At 37.4% G+C, this 18,638-nt stretch overlaps 1 protein-coding gene across 1 annotated transcript in view; it reads left to right on the forward strand.

The window, feature by feature from the left end:
• Positions 1-18,638, forward strand: part of LOC128029240 (cadherin-7-like) — a 52,155-nt gene that overhangs the window by 20,068 nt on the left and 13,449 nt on the right. Inside the window, exons 4-9 of the mRNA XM_052616888.1 lie at positions 2,221-2,340; positions 3,294-3,461; positions 3,935-4,122; positions 7,299-7,549; positions 8,401-8,537; positions 13,857-13,978. Coding sequence (XP_052472848.1) covers positions 2,221-2,340; positions 3,294-3,461; positions 3,935-4,122; positions 7,299-7,549; positions 8,401-8,537; positions 13,857-13,978 — 986 coding nt within the window. The remainder of the gene's footprint in view (positions 1-2,220; positions 2,341-3,293; positions 3,462-3,934; positions 4,123-7,298; positions 7,550-8,400; positions 8,538-13,856; positions 13,979-18,638) is intronic.

Below are 18,638 nucleotides of genomic sequence, written 5' to 3' on the forward strand. Positions count from 1 at the left end.
TAGACAATTGTGTCTAGAATTTGTTTAGATGTGAGTGTGAGCTGCGGACCACCTACAGTATGAACTGTAATATACATAATTAATGCACCCAGTACAAGGCACTTGTTTGTCAGTTCGACCTCGCAGAACATAGTAGCTGACAATCACACAATCATTGACATGCTTTTTTCTAAGAGCAATTAACATGCTGGCTGCCAGTGTCTGTCCAACGGTGTGAACAAAGCCATTAGCCTCTGTGAATGCAAGTGACCCTTGTCCTCAATGACTGCTTTATAGATCCATTGAAATTCATTAGCAGTCAACTGATGATTAATGGATTTGATTAACGAGAAAATGATTAATTTAATTTGGTAATTAAGAAACAGGAGATTGTTTGCAAGTGTGAGGTCCACAACTTAACCCAGACACCCCTCCCTCAATCCAGACGTCAGCGTGATGCCGAATGGAAATTCACAACATATGCCTTATACTCCCATCCAATCACTTTCCCACATTGCGGTTTCTCTGTGATATGTATTTAAGGGCTGGCCATATGCCGGTGTCCTTAACTGGCTATAAATGTAGCGGCCTGTTGAATCTAAAGAGTCTGAAATGATTCTGCAGAGGTACAAGGTTACATATAAGAGATGAAATCACATCGTACCATCAGATAAAGAGTAACAGTCATTTGGCCTTGGTCCCTGTGGTGAGGTGTTACCATGGTGCTGCGTTTTTGTACACTCAGCTGGGTTTCCAGATGCTTAGGTTACCAATATGACAACATCTGGGCCTGTCCCCAAATGTCTCCTTTGTTTTTACAAGCAAATGCATTTAATGATAATTTGCATTTCTGAGGAACACCACAGTCTGGAGCGGTCTGTAAATTGTGCTCAAACGAAGGCCTGGCACTTTCCATTAGCCATTTTACAGTTTAAATCAAATCTGGGAAATATCAGTAAGCCAGTAAAGTAGCACCAAACTTGCCTTTGTGATTCAGTCCTACAGAATAAACCATTTACGTTTTTCCAAAGAAATTATTACTTTTATTTACCTATGGTGGATAAAAAGTAAAGATTTGTACTTTTTTTTTACAAAATAAAGATTAAGCAGCACAACTGTTTTCCACTGTGATGATAATAATAAATTTTTCTTGAACAATAAATCAACACATTCAAATGAATTCTGAAGGATCATGTGACACTGAAGACAAATGGCTACTGAACGTTCTTTTAAATTAAATTATATTTTAAAATATATTTAAAAATAACAGATATTTGAAATTGTATCAGTATTTTGTAACATTACTGTTTTACTGTTTTTATCGTATAAATGCAGCATAAGAGACTTAAAAAACAATATAAATATATATAATAATTACCTGCCGTCCCCAAACTTTTCAACAACAGTGCATGTGTTGCGAAAAGCATGTGCAGGCCACATACAGAAATGTGTTTAAAGTGTGTGTTTGGCTTCTGATTAGATTTGTTTTGTCCTTCAGGGCTTTTTGCAAGGGTGCATGGCTTAATGAGAACTGAGGCAACACCAGCTTTGTACTCTGTAATCAAGACAGGCACAAGAATACAAAATACTGCAGAAGCCAACACAAGATATGCTTCTATCTGAGTTAGGTTGCATTAACGTTTGAAAAATGTGTAAAACAACTGTGAAAATAATTTATGGATAAAGCAGCATTTCCATTGCATGTGTTCAAGAGAACATAATTGTAATTTCTGGAGAAATTAATGCACAATGGAAATGAACGTTGTTGTCACTGGAGAAGCCACTGTGGCTCTTTTATTAAATGCAATTACTTACAAAACACTCTAATGAACTTCCTGTATGCTATAGCGATCAGCAGCAGATGCCTCGTTTCTGTGACTGACGGCATGTCAGATGGTTCAGGGAGGCAAAAGCAGCCTCTTTTAATGCATATCATATATTAAACATGGAAAACAGTTGTTTGAAGTTGTAATAATATTTCCCCAATATTATTGTTTTTACTGTATTTTTAATCAAATAAATGTAGGCTCAGAGAGTCTTCTTTCAAAAACTTTGCTGGAGGACAACAATGGACATCTACTTGTGTGCATCCAAATGTTTCTTTATTGGTTTACTTGATCCTGTTCATGTTTTCTGATGTTTTCTGTCTACATCAGATATCAGTTCTGTAATCAAGGGAGGCGCAATGCCAGTGTATGTCTGGTACCATTTTGATCAAATTGCGTGGATAATTTGTTCCAGGCACATCTGTGGTTGAGGTTAAGGCGACTGACGCAGATGACCCTACATACGGAAACAGTGCCAGAGTCGTGTACAGCATCCTTGAAGGACAACCCTATTTCTCTGTGGAACCAAAGACAGGTACACATAAGTTACAAATGTTTATTTCTTTGCAATATTGTCAGTCAAATATTTAAGCACTAAAATGTTATCCAGCAGCAAGATTTTGAGTCATTCTCACCAATCACGTTTTTTAAGTAAACAGTGCACAATATCACAAAATCACTTGAGGGGCAAGTCTTTTCTAAAGCTATTACACAATAACCACCAATTCCTGGAATGCAAACATGAAAACGTCAAGAGACTGCTGTTTTGATTGACTCACTTAAAGACAGAAAAAGTTGATGGTACTTGTGATGAAGTTAGCGCTGCACCTTTCCAACTGATTACAGGGAATGAAATCCTTAATGTAATCAGCACTAGCTGTAACTGAGGTCATTTCCACATATGGACTCAATCAGCTGTGTGAATTACAAAGCTTGATTAAACTTTTTCTCCTTTTTCTTTTAAAGTATGCAGCTAATTTGAGAGATGCCACCACAGCATGTGAAGGAAAATGAAGGCAGATATAACAAATAGTAGCGCTTATTGATTAGGATTTATCGTAGCTTTCTGTGCACAAAAAGGAAGTAGGTACTATTTAATCACTCTCGGGTGTGCCAAGCAATAAGAAATCCAAAACTAACAATGACTTGGAGAGAAAATTGATTTACAGTCCTTCACTGGGCTCAGTGGATTTGACTCATTGTGGAGAGATCCATTATGATATGGCCTAACAAATCTGGAAAAGGTCCTTGCTATTTAGATTACTAAATGGTAATCCTATTTTAATTGATGCACACTCCATCTCCGTATAATGCAGAAGGGAAGTGATCTATATTGTAATCTAGATGCTTTTTCACGGCTTTTACAGGCCAGAAGGATATTATCATTACACAGTACATCTCATGCATCAACAACCCCCCATATTTCTTACATTTTAATCAGCACAAGGCAACAAGACCTTCACTAAAACAGTCCTATTTTCTGTGCAGGCATTGTGAGGACGGCTCTGCCCAACATGGATCGAGAAGCACGAGATCAGTATCTACTGGTAATCCAGGCCAAAGACATGGTTGGTCAGATGGGAGGACTCTCAGGCACCACATCGGTGACGGTCACTCTTACGGACGTTAACGACAACCCGCCCCGTTTTTCAAGGAGTATGATTATTCTATCAGCTATAAAACAAACGTGGACCTGATGCATCATTAATGCATGCTGCCTCCCCATTTAATTTGCATGCAAGCAATATGAGATTTTTAATGATCTTGTATTATAGAGATCAAGCGCTCGCTGTAGTTGCTGTGTAATTATAAGGTAGATGATCTTTAGAATAGAAATGAACAATCTTCTTTTATAATACAGGATTTTAGATTATTGTCTTAGTTATTTCTGTCCCTATTTTACCGCATGATACTATTGGTGGAATCAGTATGTGTCTGGGAGTGTAAAGAGCTTATACTATCTTCATGCTTGCTATATCTAGAGTGGCTTACCTGCTACGGAGCAGAGAAATACATTATTAGTTCAGACCTGGCCCTAACAGCTGGGTGATAAGGAAGGAAAAAAGAGAAATAGCATCATCAATAACCACTGCGTATGGGTGTGTGTGTTTGCTGGGCGTCTTTTGCAGAATCCTATCAGTTTGCTGTGCCTGAATCCCTGCCTGTGGCATCAGTGGTGGCTAAGATAAAAGCCTTGGATTCTGACATCGGACCAAATGCTGAGATGGACTACAGGATTATAGAGGGCGACGGCCTTGGGGTGTTCAGGGTCGTGCCAGACAAAGATACCCAGGAAGGAGTCATAATTCTACTAAAGGTAGGCCAGAGGCAGGCCAAACTTTATATGTACTTTCGGCTCCATTGCTGACAGGAAATAAGTGAAGGCAATATATTCTTCATGCCTGTCAAAGGGGCGAGAATAAAAAAAATGTGATAGATGTAAATCTTTAGATGCTGTTAGAGGTTAATCTGAGACTATGTGTATAGAAGACACTAACAACCACTGGGATCACGTCTAATATAAGACATCTTTGAATTTGTGTCAAAGTAATGAAGCATAATAATGAAGCACTGTTAGCAGTTGGACATGACGCTTATCAAGACCTCCATCCCACCTACACCTGACTACTGACGTTTTGCTGAAAGCCTAAACTATTCAATATAAATACCACTCATGTTACAAATCATATTTATTTATTTATTTATTTTTGGATTACAGATAGCAGGTATTTTGCTTCAAAACTAGACATTGAAGCTGTTTGTCAGATTTCTTGACAAACATACCTCAGGCAGCCAGGATTCATGGCCAGGCCTCCCAAATTGTCACCCTGACTACCAGTATCCCCCAGGGCTATGTCCTCAGACCTTTATTGTTCTTTCTGTTGAATCTCAGCCTGGTTGCCAGGCACCCCAGAAACTATATCACCAACTTTAGAGATAACATCGCAGTGCTAGGGCTCATCAACAACAATGATGAGATAGATTGTAGAGAGGAGATGAGAGATCTAGAAAAATGTTAAGGAGTCAACCATCTCTTAATGTCATTCAAGACAAAGAGATAATTGTTGACTTCAGGAAATCAACAGAGTTTGGAAACTGCTCTTCCTCTCACTGGACACCCTACAGTGCAGACTGCTCAGCATGTTATTTGCCCTGAAGAAGCAGTGTCTTAAGAAAGTCAGTAACAGAATGAAGGACAGTACTTTGGCCTTCCGCTTTTTCTGACGTTCTGCCTTCTGGCAGAAGCCTCGGGAGCATATACACTCCTAAACTACTGGACCTGAGAACATTGTCTTCCCACAGGCAATCGTTCCCCTTAACTGCTTTGACCCCCCTTCCCCTTTGCCCTATATATATTGTATGTTTTAAATATTAATATTTAATCAAATTTTAAATATGAATAAACTCCAAATTCCCAAGAAAACTTACAGGTTAAAAAACAACAACAACATTCAAGTCTGAATAAAACAGTGTTTCAGAAGTTATTGACCAGATCTGTGCACTCAAGTGTATTTAAGCGATATACATATATTGTTATAAGCTATATATTGTATATAAGCTATATTATTTTTTACTGGGTTACACCACTTTACATTTACACAGAGAAATTAGACTAAAATACTTGTAAACATTTTTAAATTATATATGCAATGGACATGGACACAAAAATAATCTGTTTGAAAACTTGAATTTTGAACTCTGTATATTGTATACACAATACAGTGTTTTATATTTGTGTGGTAAGAGTGGTCGGGCGTTTAAAATATATTTATATATATATATATATAAGATAATAATTAATACAATTAATAAAGACAAATCAACAGACACAATACTTCACAATCACATCAAGTCTATACCAGTAACATAAAAAAAAAAACAGACACACAGGGTACCATGGCAAACCCCTCCCACTTTAAAGACTTAAATCCACACACAAAAAGTCAATACAATAACAGTTTACAAAAAAATACAAACAAAACACAGCCACTGGCACTGAGGAGGGATAAATGGGAATAAAATGGCCAAGAAGAGCCAGATTACAGGAATTAAGCCTCCCAGATAACTCACACGCAGACTAGCGCAATCTTGTGCCAGTTCTTCAAACACAAAACAAACAAACAGAAATAAAAGACGGCACTCTAACAAAACCTAAAGCTATATATAAACAACAACAACACCAGAACAGCAGTGCAGTCAGTTACTTGATGTTTGTTCAGCATCAGTTAAGATCAGTGGGAAACCCTGGACATGGTACCAACCCTAATTCTAAATCCCCCTTCACAAAAGGGGCAGTACCAAGGATGATGCATCCCAAACATCCAAACACTTAAGTTGGCTATGTTCATATTTTGTGTACAGGCGTATTACATTATTTATGCCTATTTTATCAGGGTTGTTTAATAAAACCGTGTAATTACTATTATTATTTCCTCATCATAAGTTTATATAAAAATATATAATTAGTCATACTAAAGACTGTTTTTCACTTACTACTATTTGTATTACTAAACCAAAATAATCATAATCATAGTTACAGACCTTGATTAGTTAAAATATTTTAAAATACAACTGCATTGTTTTGGTTTGTGTGATCAAAAGACAAAAATAGTATTAAATTATTGTCTCATTCTAGTGAACTAAGTCATCTCATGAGCTAAGTGTATCGTCACACACCCAGGTGTTGATAAGTGGTGATATAGCTCATAGTTTCCCAAGTGTAAGATACAGCATTAATTCTTCGGGTCAATCAAATATTCACAAAAAAGAAAATCAGTTTGAATAAGGAAACTTTGCCATAATATCCTTTGTTATAGTTGCCACAGTCCTTGCATACTTTTGTGCTGCACTTTATTGATGCCACTTTGTTGTATTAGTTTATTAGAATTTGAAAGATAATAAAAATATTGTTTGATAAGTGAGATCTCTGATTTTAGTCCTTGAAAACTAACAGAGTAGTGCTTGAAAGGTCCTTGAAAGTCCTGGAATTTCATTTTGCAGTTTTTGTACGAACCCTGAATAAACTGACTTTTAAAACTACAGTTAAACATTCAAAAAGTGCTGGATTTGGATTTGTTGCACCCTCAGGGAAGTTATGTTTTATCAGTGATATGACGAAGACTCGGAAGGTAGTTTTCAATGTGCTGCATATTACAGCAGACAGGTGTGATGAATGACTATATGAGAAAGTGTTCCACGAGACATTTTTAGCATCATGTATCTCTGTCTTAAAATCAATGAACTACTTTGACACTGTGCTTTTCTGTCCTGACAATCGATAACAATACTTAAATGAAATATGAGAGATAAAAGGAGTGAATCAAGAGTTCTTGAATGGATTATATATGTACACACATCACAGCTAGATTTCAAATGTGGACTCTGTTTATGAATTGCCTGGATGCTTACCACATATTCTCTGTCCTTGTTTATCATTTCAAAACTGTTTCTAAAGTTCACTTTCCCTTGCTCCTTTTGTGTTCTTCACCTCAGAATCTCGACTTTGAAAAAAAGTCAAGCTACACTCTGAAAATTGAGGCATCCAACAGGAACATAGACCCACGGTTCTTGTCTCAAGGACCGTTCAGTGATACAGCGATGGTGAGGCTGACTGTGGAGAATGTTGATGAGCCTCCTATCTTCTCTCCGCTCAGCAAAATGGTTGTCTCTGAAGCTGCTAAAGTGGGAACCATCATAGGAACTGTCTCTGCTCTGGACCCAGACTCCACCAATAGCCCCATTAGGTAGGACGTGGCCTCATGGAATGACTTTACACTGCAGTGATACTGGTTTTATAAAGGCAAGCTTAAATCTTGAAAAAGACAGCATTTTTAATTAAAGCTTTAAAACCTTGATAAAAAAATAATACCCAATTTTGGTATCGAGATAATATCTTGTCAGACATTAGCTGAATTTCATTCTCCCCTTGCAGTCTAATATGTCTACGGATTGAAATCTGACCACAGTTATCAGTGCTAAATGGCTTGCAAAAACTCACATAAGATTTTATGTTTTTGAAAGATGACTCTTATATTCTCGCCAGCACTGCATTTATTTGGTCAAACATACAATAAAACTGATAATATTGTGAAATATAAAAATACATGGGACATCGGCCATTATTCTAGTCTTCATTGTTACATGATCCTGATCCTACCAAACTTTTGAACAGTAGTGAACATAATATTATCCACATAGTTGCATGTTAATAAAGACAATGCGTCACAGTGTGTCTTGAGTATATTTACACACTACAATAAACATTTATTATGGTCAAGTGCTATCTGATTTCAAGCTTATAAAATATGTTAACAGGCCTAAGATAATACATATGCAAGTCATTAATGCTATTATTATTGCATTAAATTATTTTATTTGTTTATGAGGGAGCGGATGCAAATTTCGACTGTAAATGAGTTGTGGGACTCAGGTGTTTAGTGCTTAAAGACAAATGCTCATAATTAAGTAGTTCTGTGCCTAAGAGCCACTGGAAATAATGATTGCTGTTGGGGCTTTGGCTTCAGGTCATATCTATAGAATTCATTTAAAAGTCAAAGCTTGAGTTCATTCAAACTTTTTTTTTTTTTTCTTCCAGGTATTCAATAGACCGAAACACGGACTTGGAGAGATTTTTCAACATTGAGTCAACAACCGGAGTCATCAGCACGGCTAAGCCTTTAGACAGAGAAGCCAATGCTGTGCACAACATCACCATCCTGGCTATTGAAAGCTGTGAGTGACCTCAAATTAGCTTGTACGATTATTGAACTTATTTATATGGTTGCTGTTATGATTTGAAGGTCTTCAGAAAGATTTGTGAAGGTTACACTGACAATAATTATGTTTCTTGGCTGAAACAAATAATTGAACACAAAATATGATATGTGAAAGAGGCCTGATTTGTGTACAGTAGATGTGCTATGGTGTTCTTATCTATTGTCCAACAAGGTCTGTCAATTACAGAAACTGATACTGCTTGAATAAGTGAGCCATTCAGAAGGAGCTTGTATTGAAAAATACCTTGACTTTCAGTTTGTATGGGAAAGTATTGAGCAGCTGCATTTCACTTTTACAATATCAAGTTCTTTTAGAATGAAATCCTTCATAAAATGTGAGCCTTTAATTTCACAATGAATACCATTATCCTAAGGCTCCCTGGGCTAATAGTTGGCTTTCCTCTGGGTGATCAATATTTCAAACCATGTCCCTTGTGCATGACGCGTGTGTCAGTCTTGCCGTACGGCACATAGAGCACAATCGTTCAATCTGGGCGAGTGCTCTGGCCGGGCTGTGAACAGATGCTGTGCTGCTGAGGTGACCGCTGTCCACTGGCATCTACAGAAACCGTGTAGCTTGATCGAGTCTTGTCCTGATTGTAGCCGATGGGCAGGACTGTAGCTTCCTCTCTCACCTAACTTTTGAAGCTGATTTTCACCATGACCTTCACTCAAGTGCATCTGTTCTCTCGATTCCCTGCAGTCTTCGAACAGACAGCCATAACCATATTGACTTGAGTGATAGAGGGGAATAATTTCCATCATGAAGTTACATTTTTAACCCATATGCGTGAATGTGGACGCACTTAACAAAAGTTTACAGGTTCATCCTCATAGACAATCAGTCATTGTCAGAGGCATCCACAGTCTCTAAAATGGGTTTTGGCAGGGACGATTGCAATGTCCTTCTCTATTAGTCTGTAAGAATGAGACAGTGGCTTTCTAGCTACCCAAAAAGGTAGCCTCAAAGCCATTTGTCTTTAGGCAATGTTAGGTAAGGTGTTAATGTCCCTGAAAATCATAAAGGAGGAAATCTAAATCTCTGAAAATGGTTATTTTAGATTCTAAGGGCAACCATAATTGAAAGGCACATTCAGGACAAAGTTGCTCAGTGTGCCAGAATCTCTTCAGAAGCTGTTGTACAATGTCTGTACGTGTGCCTACATAATCTATATTGATGTGCAATGTGCCATGTTAGTCACTGTAAACAGCCTGAAGTTAAGAAGAATTGACTATATTACCGAAGCACTGTTTATTAATTGTTCCTAGGGCTGCGGAATATTGGAAAAACTTAGATTGTTTAGTTCTTCATTAATACATACTGCATTATGAATTTACAGGCTTGCATCCTTTAAGGAAATTTATATATATATATAAACAAAAAACAGCAATAAAACCTATGTTATGCCTTGAAGCTTTTTTTGTTTGTTTGTAAACCATCCTTTTTAGACCTGTGGCCTGTAGCACAAAGCGAGATGAACAAACTCAGAGTTGCAGAGTAAGTTTTGAGTTGACAAAACCAGAAAAACACAACCTAATTTAGATCAGGATAAGTAAACAATTAGCAGCAAAAGATTTGTCTCTAAGTTAGAGATAAAGAGGGGTGGCTTTATTGCATCAGATATATTTTACTTTGCTCGGAGCTGATTGGCCCAGCTTTCGTTTGCGATCTCTAACTCAGAATAAAACCTGCTCTGGAGCAGAGTAGCCATGTAGCATAAGTTACCATGGTGACAAAACCCGCTTAAAGCCAACCCACCTTTTTGACCCCAAAAACACAAATCTGCTCAAACTAAACATGAACTTGCCTGGGTAAAAAATGAAACCATCTTTGTGCTACAGGCCACTGAACAAATTTAAGAAAAACAAACAAATAAATAAAAGGGGTGTTCAAACTTAGTACAAAATAGAGTAAAAAATAAATACATTTGGTCCAAGTGAGTTATCATAGGCCACATTCCACACTTTTTTTTTGCTATGACTAAAATAATAACAATTATTATTAAATGAAGTTATTAAACAAATTTAAATATATTATAATAATACTATTAATTTAAAATAAAATACAAATATTATTTAAAGTAATACATATTTCTATAATATATTAATAACCTAACTATAATATATAATAAACTATAAAAATCTTATTCATAACTTTAACTGTAAAAATACTATTCTACAAATATTTTGTGGTTTATTTAAATTTTCAAGCGATATCATAATATTTATATAATTTGTTGTGCAGCCCGAATTAATACTTATACCTTTAACTTTTTATTGAAGAATGGTCTTATTTGTCATAGCGCTGTATTTCTAAAAGCAACTCACATTACCTTGACCAGATGTGTAATCAGTGCATATGTACTGCTAGTCCACGACATTGCTACCTGACAAATCTGTTTACCTGAAATAAGACTGGTAATCTCTCTAAAATGATTTCTCATAACAGTCTTTATCTAGTAATCACAAACGACTGGCAAGGTCTTGGAAAAGTCAAGGAAATTCATTGGTCAAGAAACTGTGGTGCTATTACATTTGTGACTGCACTTAACATGGTGAATTATGAGCCAGTCCCCAGGGGCGTCAGTTGTGACATTATAGTCACCGCCACGGCAATGTGCTTAACAGCCGCTGTCCGTGCCATCAACGCTGAGGTAACTTATCACCGGTTTTATTGTTTAGAGCATTGTAAAGCAAGTTACGATACACATCCAGCGATGGCAATCTGCCTGGGTTTAATTCACTGTAGATCCCTCATCCTCTAAAAAGTCAAATTAATAGATGAATTAGCTCAAAGCGCATGTCTTTTCTCTCTCCCTGCCTGCAAACTCAGCAAGTTTCCTGCAGGTGTGTATGGCACCGAGGCAGATGGACTCTATATATCTTGGTTGGAAGATACTGGGAGGCATGAGTCATATATTTACTAGTCCGGTTTTGTTGGGATATGCGTTTTCCCTAAACCAGAACAGCGTTTGGATTAGACAGTTAGGCTGAATTCTGCTAGCCGTGTAAAGAGTCAAGCGAGTGGGGTACGCACAATAAATCACTGGGTTTTCAATTGAAATCAGCTTCGAATGAGCCAGCATATTTCCAGCCCCCAGCCGGTGCATGTTCACACCTGCAGAATAGATTTATTTTTGCTCTCCATCAACTCATTTGGCTGAAGACCATGACCTTGTTTTGTCCTCCTCAGTGCCCTCAAATATCATCACCGCTGCCAAAATTATAGAAAGCCTATAATGACAGGACAGCTTGCAGGAATGCATAGAGATTTTGCCGATTAGCACACAACGGAAATGCGTTTATTAGTTTTGTAGTGCATTGTGAGCATGCACTGAAGGTACTAGCAAACAGCAGTCAGCATACTCAAAGAATACTAACAGCTGTGTCTGTTCTGGTTGAGTAGAGGCAGTATGCCCTCAACAGGTGTTTGCTTAAGCACCAATACCATTAGAGATATCTATATTGCATAGTTACACAACAAAAGTAACCTCATGCCCTTGTACAGTCTGTTAATTTGCTGATTGCCAAGTGCAGTATGCCTGGTGGTTGAAAATATCCCCTTATGTGTAAAAGTAGAACAAAAACAGAAATCAGATGTGCACAGGGCTTAATGTTCAATATGCTTATGTTATACCCAAGTCGTACCAGAAAGGCCCTTACGTCCGCTGTTTTGGATCAGATTGCTGATAAATGGGATGATGTTGCGATTGGCCTGTTTAGACAGCTCAAATTTGATTCAAAGTCACATAAAATTCCATTGTTTGTATTATAGCAGTACATTTCCTGGAGTCCTTTTTTATGGTCCTCAGCACTCATGGGAATAACAAAAAAAAAAAAAAAAAAAAAAAAACAGCAGCTAATTCCCATTTCAGTTTCCTGTATTGCATCAATCATTATGACTTTAATTTCTAAGATTTACTCCTCACTGCAGTTCTGTCTGTGTATAAAGGGTCAGATTGTAAATGTAACAAAATCTTCGGAATAACTGTGAGATATAAATGACTTCTCGGTTATTTTTCTGGATGAAATGAACCAAGAGAACAAAGTTTAGGAAGCCACAGTAGGAGAAGTGCATTTGCAATCACTTGTAAGAACATCAATGGGAATATTTAAGTAAAGCTCAAAAGGAAAGTTCAGGAGGAGCATGTTCATCTCATCCTGTTAATCTCAACGCAAGTGTAGTTAAACAGCTACTTGGCTCACTTTTGTGATAACTGCTTCAACACCCTCCACACGCCTTTATCTACCTTTATTAAACTTAGATACTAGGGATGCTACAATTCTCAATATAATATTGAACTGTTCAACATCCATGGGTCAATACACACTTTTAAACTGCGTTTTTCTGGTTTTGCATTTCAATAATTTCCGTGCATTTTTTTCTTTCCGAATTCTCTGTTGTGTGTGCCCGTGAATTTACGTGCTGAGATGATGAAACACCTCCCCACTGAAAAAGAAACATAAAGCCAAACATCCTCCCTTGTAATAACTTGTAATGAGAAATGTTTCTAAACCTGCCGTCCAACAAAACAGTACATGTTTTCACTGTTGGGTCTTTCTTGACTTCATGTTTCATCATTCATCATCTTTTTATTCAGCTACAGCGATGGCTGGATGCCTTTGTCTGTTTTATGAGTTCTATTCTGTGATGCACATGTGGAGTTTCTGCGCGAGGGCACACATAGCGCTCGATAGTGTCAGTCAGTCATATTTTGTGTAAAAATAGGAAAAATAATATTTATTTGTTCTTTTTTGTTAATTTGTTTTAAAAATCACATTTTAAATCACACACACACACACACACACACAAAATAAATAAATAAATATATAAATGTTGTGCCAAACCATCAGAACCGAACCAAATCAAAAACTGTGAAAAAAATAAAAAAAAAAATAAAAAAAACCTGGTATATATTAATACTTAATTTCATGCTATTAATTTTAGCTTTATTCTTTAAATAATATATTATTTGTATAATATTTTCAAATGATACAGAACAAAACTTATTTATTATTATTATATATTTTTTTTTAATATGGTGAACTAAAATCTTTCCGTAATCTAACAGAAAATGATGATTTAATGCCTTCACTGAGAAAAACCAATGGTGGCCGGGAAGCTGGCAATGCACATATTTAAATAAATGCAATCTATTAAATAATGTAACACATTTGAATAAATGAAACATATTGTAATAAATGTGCTGGTGTCCTCGTTTTTTTTTAATCTGTTTCCCTGTTCATGCATGCATAATTTTCTCTGTGATTTCAGTGGATCCGTCGCAGGTTGGGAAAGGAGCGGCTCTGATCACAGTGATGGACATTAATGACAACGCACCAGTCTTTGCCATAGAGTACGAGACCATCCTGTGTGAAAGTGCTGGGCCAGGACAGGTATTGTGGCTCTTGATTCTTCAACAGAAAGGCTTTCATAACCTGTATAGTCAGTCCAGTAAACAGAAATAATTATTCATGTCACAACTGTTCTGATACTGCATGAAATTATTTGTGCAGCATTACTGTTGGAAGCACCTAATAAATAAGAAGAGATCTCATTATGCATGGTCAGATTATGCATTGCAGTGTGCAGATTAAGATGGTTTAAACCAAGGTTATAATAATGCGTCTTTTATTTTTTCATTAGTTTATATGTATATAATTTGATATCCTTTATCAGAAACTCAGCCAGAAAGAATCTGGACCTTGGTTGCTGATCCATAGCCAGTAAAGAGCAGCGAGAGCCACAGATGGACAAAATGATAACAACAGGATTCTGGTGGCTTTCTGCTGCAGATCACTCTAATCACGGGATCAAAACATTGTGCGCTCATGCAGAAAAAGCTTTACACCGATGCAAATGAGACAGAGGTGACTGTGGCATGAAATTGGTTTGTTGGGGAGCGTGGCATTGTGTCAAGTAGCCAAATGTGAAGTCCTTCAGCAAGCAATTGCAGAACACATACACAAGCAAACCAATGGGTTTCTCATTTTCGAGCCAGCAGCATGCCCTGATTTAAACACATTCTCTGTCGCATTCATATTCCAATGTTTGTCAGAACGTCATTACTAAGATGAATGTGGTATAAAGGGCATTACGAATGCTACATACTAAACACTCACTTTGAGTGCATAGAGGAAACATTCTGGACCTTCGTTCAGTCCTAATGGGAATGATAAAAGCCACTGACAAATTTTGTGGCATGATGCTCCATTGATCTTGAAAGCGCTGGGTAATGTCAGAGGACCAACACCAGTGGTGAAAACATGACTGATTCTACTCAACTATAGGTGCCTTTCCCTCCCAGAGCGTCTACTGCATTACCAATCTATAAAAGCTACACAGATTCTGATTGTATTGTATTATAATTTTCTCTATCTCACAGTTGTCACAACTGCATTTATTTATCCTAAAGGTACAGGTTGTAGGACCTGCCACTAGAGGGCGCACTACCAAAACAATAACAATCGTGTGGTTTGATGACGCTAAGAAGGAGCGTGGAATGATGGGATTTGTTGTCTTCTAACACAATAATTGGGCATACATAGCAAACGCGAGTTCAACGATTTGCGCGAGTAGATAACATACAAAGTCAATGCAAAGACGCGGTCAGACTATGGATCAGACGCTTCCTCGCGTGGGTCTAGAGACACGATGTCCCTCGTTTGGCGTGTATGCCTCATAATACTAATCTTGTTGCTCGTTATAATAACATACGTTTTCTGTAAAGATACGAATCAAAACAACTCACCTGTTGAGTAAAACACAAGTGAGATCGGCAAAACGTGCAAGAAGAAGTAAATAAGGAACTGCTTGAAGCAAGCTGATGGTTTGCTGGACGCTAGACACTACTTCCGCATTTGTCCACAACACTGTTGTCATGTGGTTTCTACATCAGTAAAGGCGGTCACAAAGGGTAACTAACGTCATTTACAGACGACTGCACTGCCCCGTGTCACTGTTTAGAATGGGAATTTTCTCATGATTTACAAGTAGTTGAAAACATTAGAGATATTGTTAGTAATCAGCTGGACAAGATATATAACACTAGCCTAGTGGTTTTTGGATATTTTACTGCAAATATCTTACAAATTGTACCTTTAATTTGTGAATTCATGTCTCACAGATTTCTCATAATTCTGACTTCGTCTCACAACTGTGACTTTATATTTCAAAATATCAAATTTATTTGTCAAAATTTGGGTCTAATTGATTGTGTCTATCGTCAATGTTTTTATTAGTGTATCAGAAACAGACTTGATCTGATCATTTCTTTTGGGAGCAGTCAAATAATACCAAAGGATGTTTTTCTTTTCCTTAAGAAAAATAATCCCTCCCACGAGAGCTCTCAAAACAAAGAGAGAACAGAACAAGGCTACAGGGTTTACTGAGCATGAGATACAATCCCCTGTAGTGGCATGATTGTTGGGGCCATAACAATTAGTCCTGGCCTGCCTGTGTCCCAGACCAACAGGGAACTGTGTTTGTTTTGTCTAAATGAAAAAGTGATGGTGGGCTCTTTTCACAAATGCTTCCTCAGCCTTGAAACACATTACCATAGTCCCCCAAGAACAGTCTCTATGTGTTTTGGACACCCCAGATTTCCATCACTTCTAGCTTTCAGAGCTCTCTCTCTCATATTAGACGCTAAATTACTTTCCCGCTTCTCCAAGGAACAGTAGAGCGGTCTCCCTTTCTCTGAATAGAAATGAGCGCGCCTATATTTTTTCATAATGATATATTTTCCCCTGTGATTCATGTTCCCTTCCATATCTTCAGCCATGGGAGTGCTTGAGCGATGCTGCAGTGATAGTCTCGATAGCATGGATCTCTCTTGTGATTCTTAGCACGATGACTCTGTCCTTATAACGGCCCTTAAACCATTGTACCTGCAAAACAGCGGCTTTCAGACATCCTGGAGTGCTTTTGGAGACCAAATCTGAAAGTCAAAGTCTTTGAGGCATTCTGGAGTTGTTAGAAGAAGAATTGTGATCAGACACAATGTTTGCCGTGAGGCACAATATCATCAACAAACAGTGATGGCACTTTTACGTTCTTTGTCACATCAGTGCCTTGCAAAATAGTCGCAAATGCTGTTTGTCTATTTGCATCTGAGGTAAAATAGGCTCTTTTTCAGCGAGCCTTCATGTGTGTATTTACATTGTTATCTGCAAGTGTATCTCCACTTTGTTGTTTTCATACACCTCATCTGCATATTTGTATATTTAGAGCTTCACACCTGTCAGACACTCGGAAAGAGACTGCTCTTTAATTTGAATGAACTCCTCAGAATTGTCTGGAGGAAGAAGGAATCGTTGCATATAGTTGTGTGGTAAAACAAAAGAAAGCAGGTTTTGAGTGCAAATAAATCTTTTCAATTTTATTCTATGTGCTCACTTGCTGTGAAGTGCAAATAAAGTACATCATTTTAGAGTTTAAAAATTAGAAAGCAATTAGCACAAAGTAACAAATAATAATGAAGTCTGTGTTTTTAAAAGTTGTGCTATTTTTGTTTTGCACGGTCATAAAAATGCAAGACGCTAAAAAATAATGCTTTGGCAATTAAAAATAAAAAAGTGAAAGTTTGGTTGGATTACTAACTTTATGACTAATTACTTGTATTTGAAAACATTGTTAATGCACTGTTAATATCTTATTTTCCTTAGCAGTATTGTTTATTTAGCGCAGTTTTATCTTCACTCTTGCCATCAATTCCTTAACATTTAAAGAATGGTCTTTAAAATTCTGAAAACTAAAAAAATATCTGTAGATGAAGTCAGTTGTTGGATGACTAGGCAATCATAATCGCCCATCCCTTATGTACATGATACGAGAGGGAATATTCCCCATCATTGCATCCGAGTCTAAAACAGATGGCTTGTTGAAAAAGGTCCCCAGATCCCCATCCAACAAGTGCCTGTAATGGGGTCACAGGCACCAAACGTATGTCTTCACCTTCGTTTCCTAGCACAAAGATCTTTTCTCTGTGCCCTTGGTTTCTCATTTGTTCCTAATATGACTTCTTGAATTTAATAGAACCCTAATATGAATTGAAGCTGTGGTCTCTAAATGAGCCAGGTGATTTGTTACAGGTGATTTAACAGATTAGATTATGAGGAGTGAGTGTTTTCCCAGTTTTTTTTTTTTTTTATCTCTTTAAGGTCGTCTATATTCTGTCTTGTTTCTTTCTGCCTCAGAGACATGTTCAGCAGTGGTAGGCTGACAGATTGGTGTTTTAAAGCACTCGTGACTGCTAACTCTCCACGGGCGGACTCACCACGGTGAAGATTTTCCCCTCTCTAAAATCAGGTGGCACAGGAGAGATTCCTTGCCCTCCAGCCATTTTTACATGTACAGCAAAATGCTTAAATCACTCATATTTTTTCCATATAATGCACTTCTTGGCTACAGAATAGCCATTTTGTGTTTTTTACAGTATTATTCTAAAAATGATTTACTTTTCCACCTCTTCTCGGTTGGTAAATGCAAAATCAGGTTTTGTTTAAGATGCTCTGCCTTGGCAAGATGTTCTTATTCATTTTAAATAAACCCATTGCCTCAATGATTTTATCAATACACTTTGCATTCGCTTTAATGGACTATCTGTAATTAATTGTGTCACAGTTTACTGTAATCAGCGCTCAGTGCTGAGGAAACATCCTGCTCTGCTTGTGTCGCTAATGCAGGTTTTTAATAGCGCAGCGTTTTACGATTTCAAAAATATTTACAGATAAATGATAAATCAGTCAGAGTTCCTATCGCCAAATACTCACTTAGTATAAATGGAGGGCGGTGTTTAACAAAAATAACTAAGTGGAGAATTAAAGCGCTGAAAAGCTCTTGGTTAGTACAAGGTCATATTCCTCGGGTGAATGAGGAATTGACACAGGAGTGTCCGCTAGTCACAGCTCCGCTACATTCATCCTGTGTGTAAGGTTTTAGGAGATTTTTCAAGCAGATTGAGTTTGTGCTGACTGCAGCCTGACACAAGGGAAGAGCTGTGCACACAGTATTTAACCCAGCCAAAGCCCACAGATTAGGCCACAACAGTGTGTC

This window comes from Carassius gibelio, chromosome A2 (assembly GCF_023724105.1).
Source record: "Carassius gibelio isolate Cgi1373 ecotype wild population from Czech Republic chromosome A2, carGib1.2-hapl.c, whole genome shotgun sequence".
Classification (NCBI taxonomy): Eukaryota; Metazoa; Chordata; class Actinopteri; order Cypriniformes; family Cyprinidae; genus Carassius; species Carassius gibelio.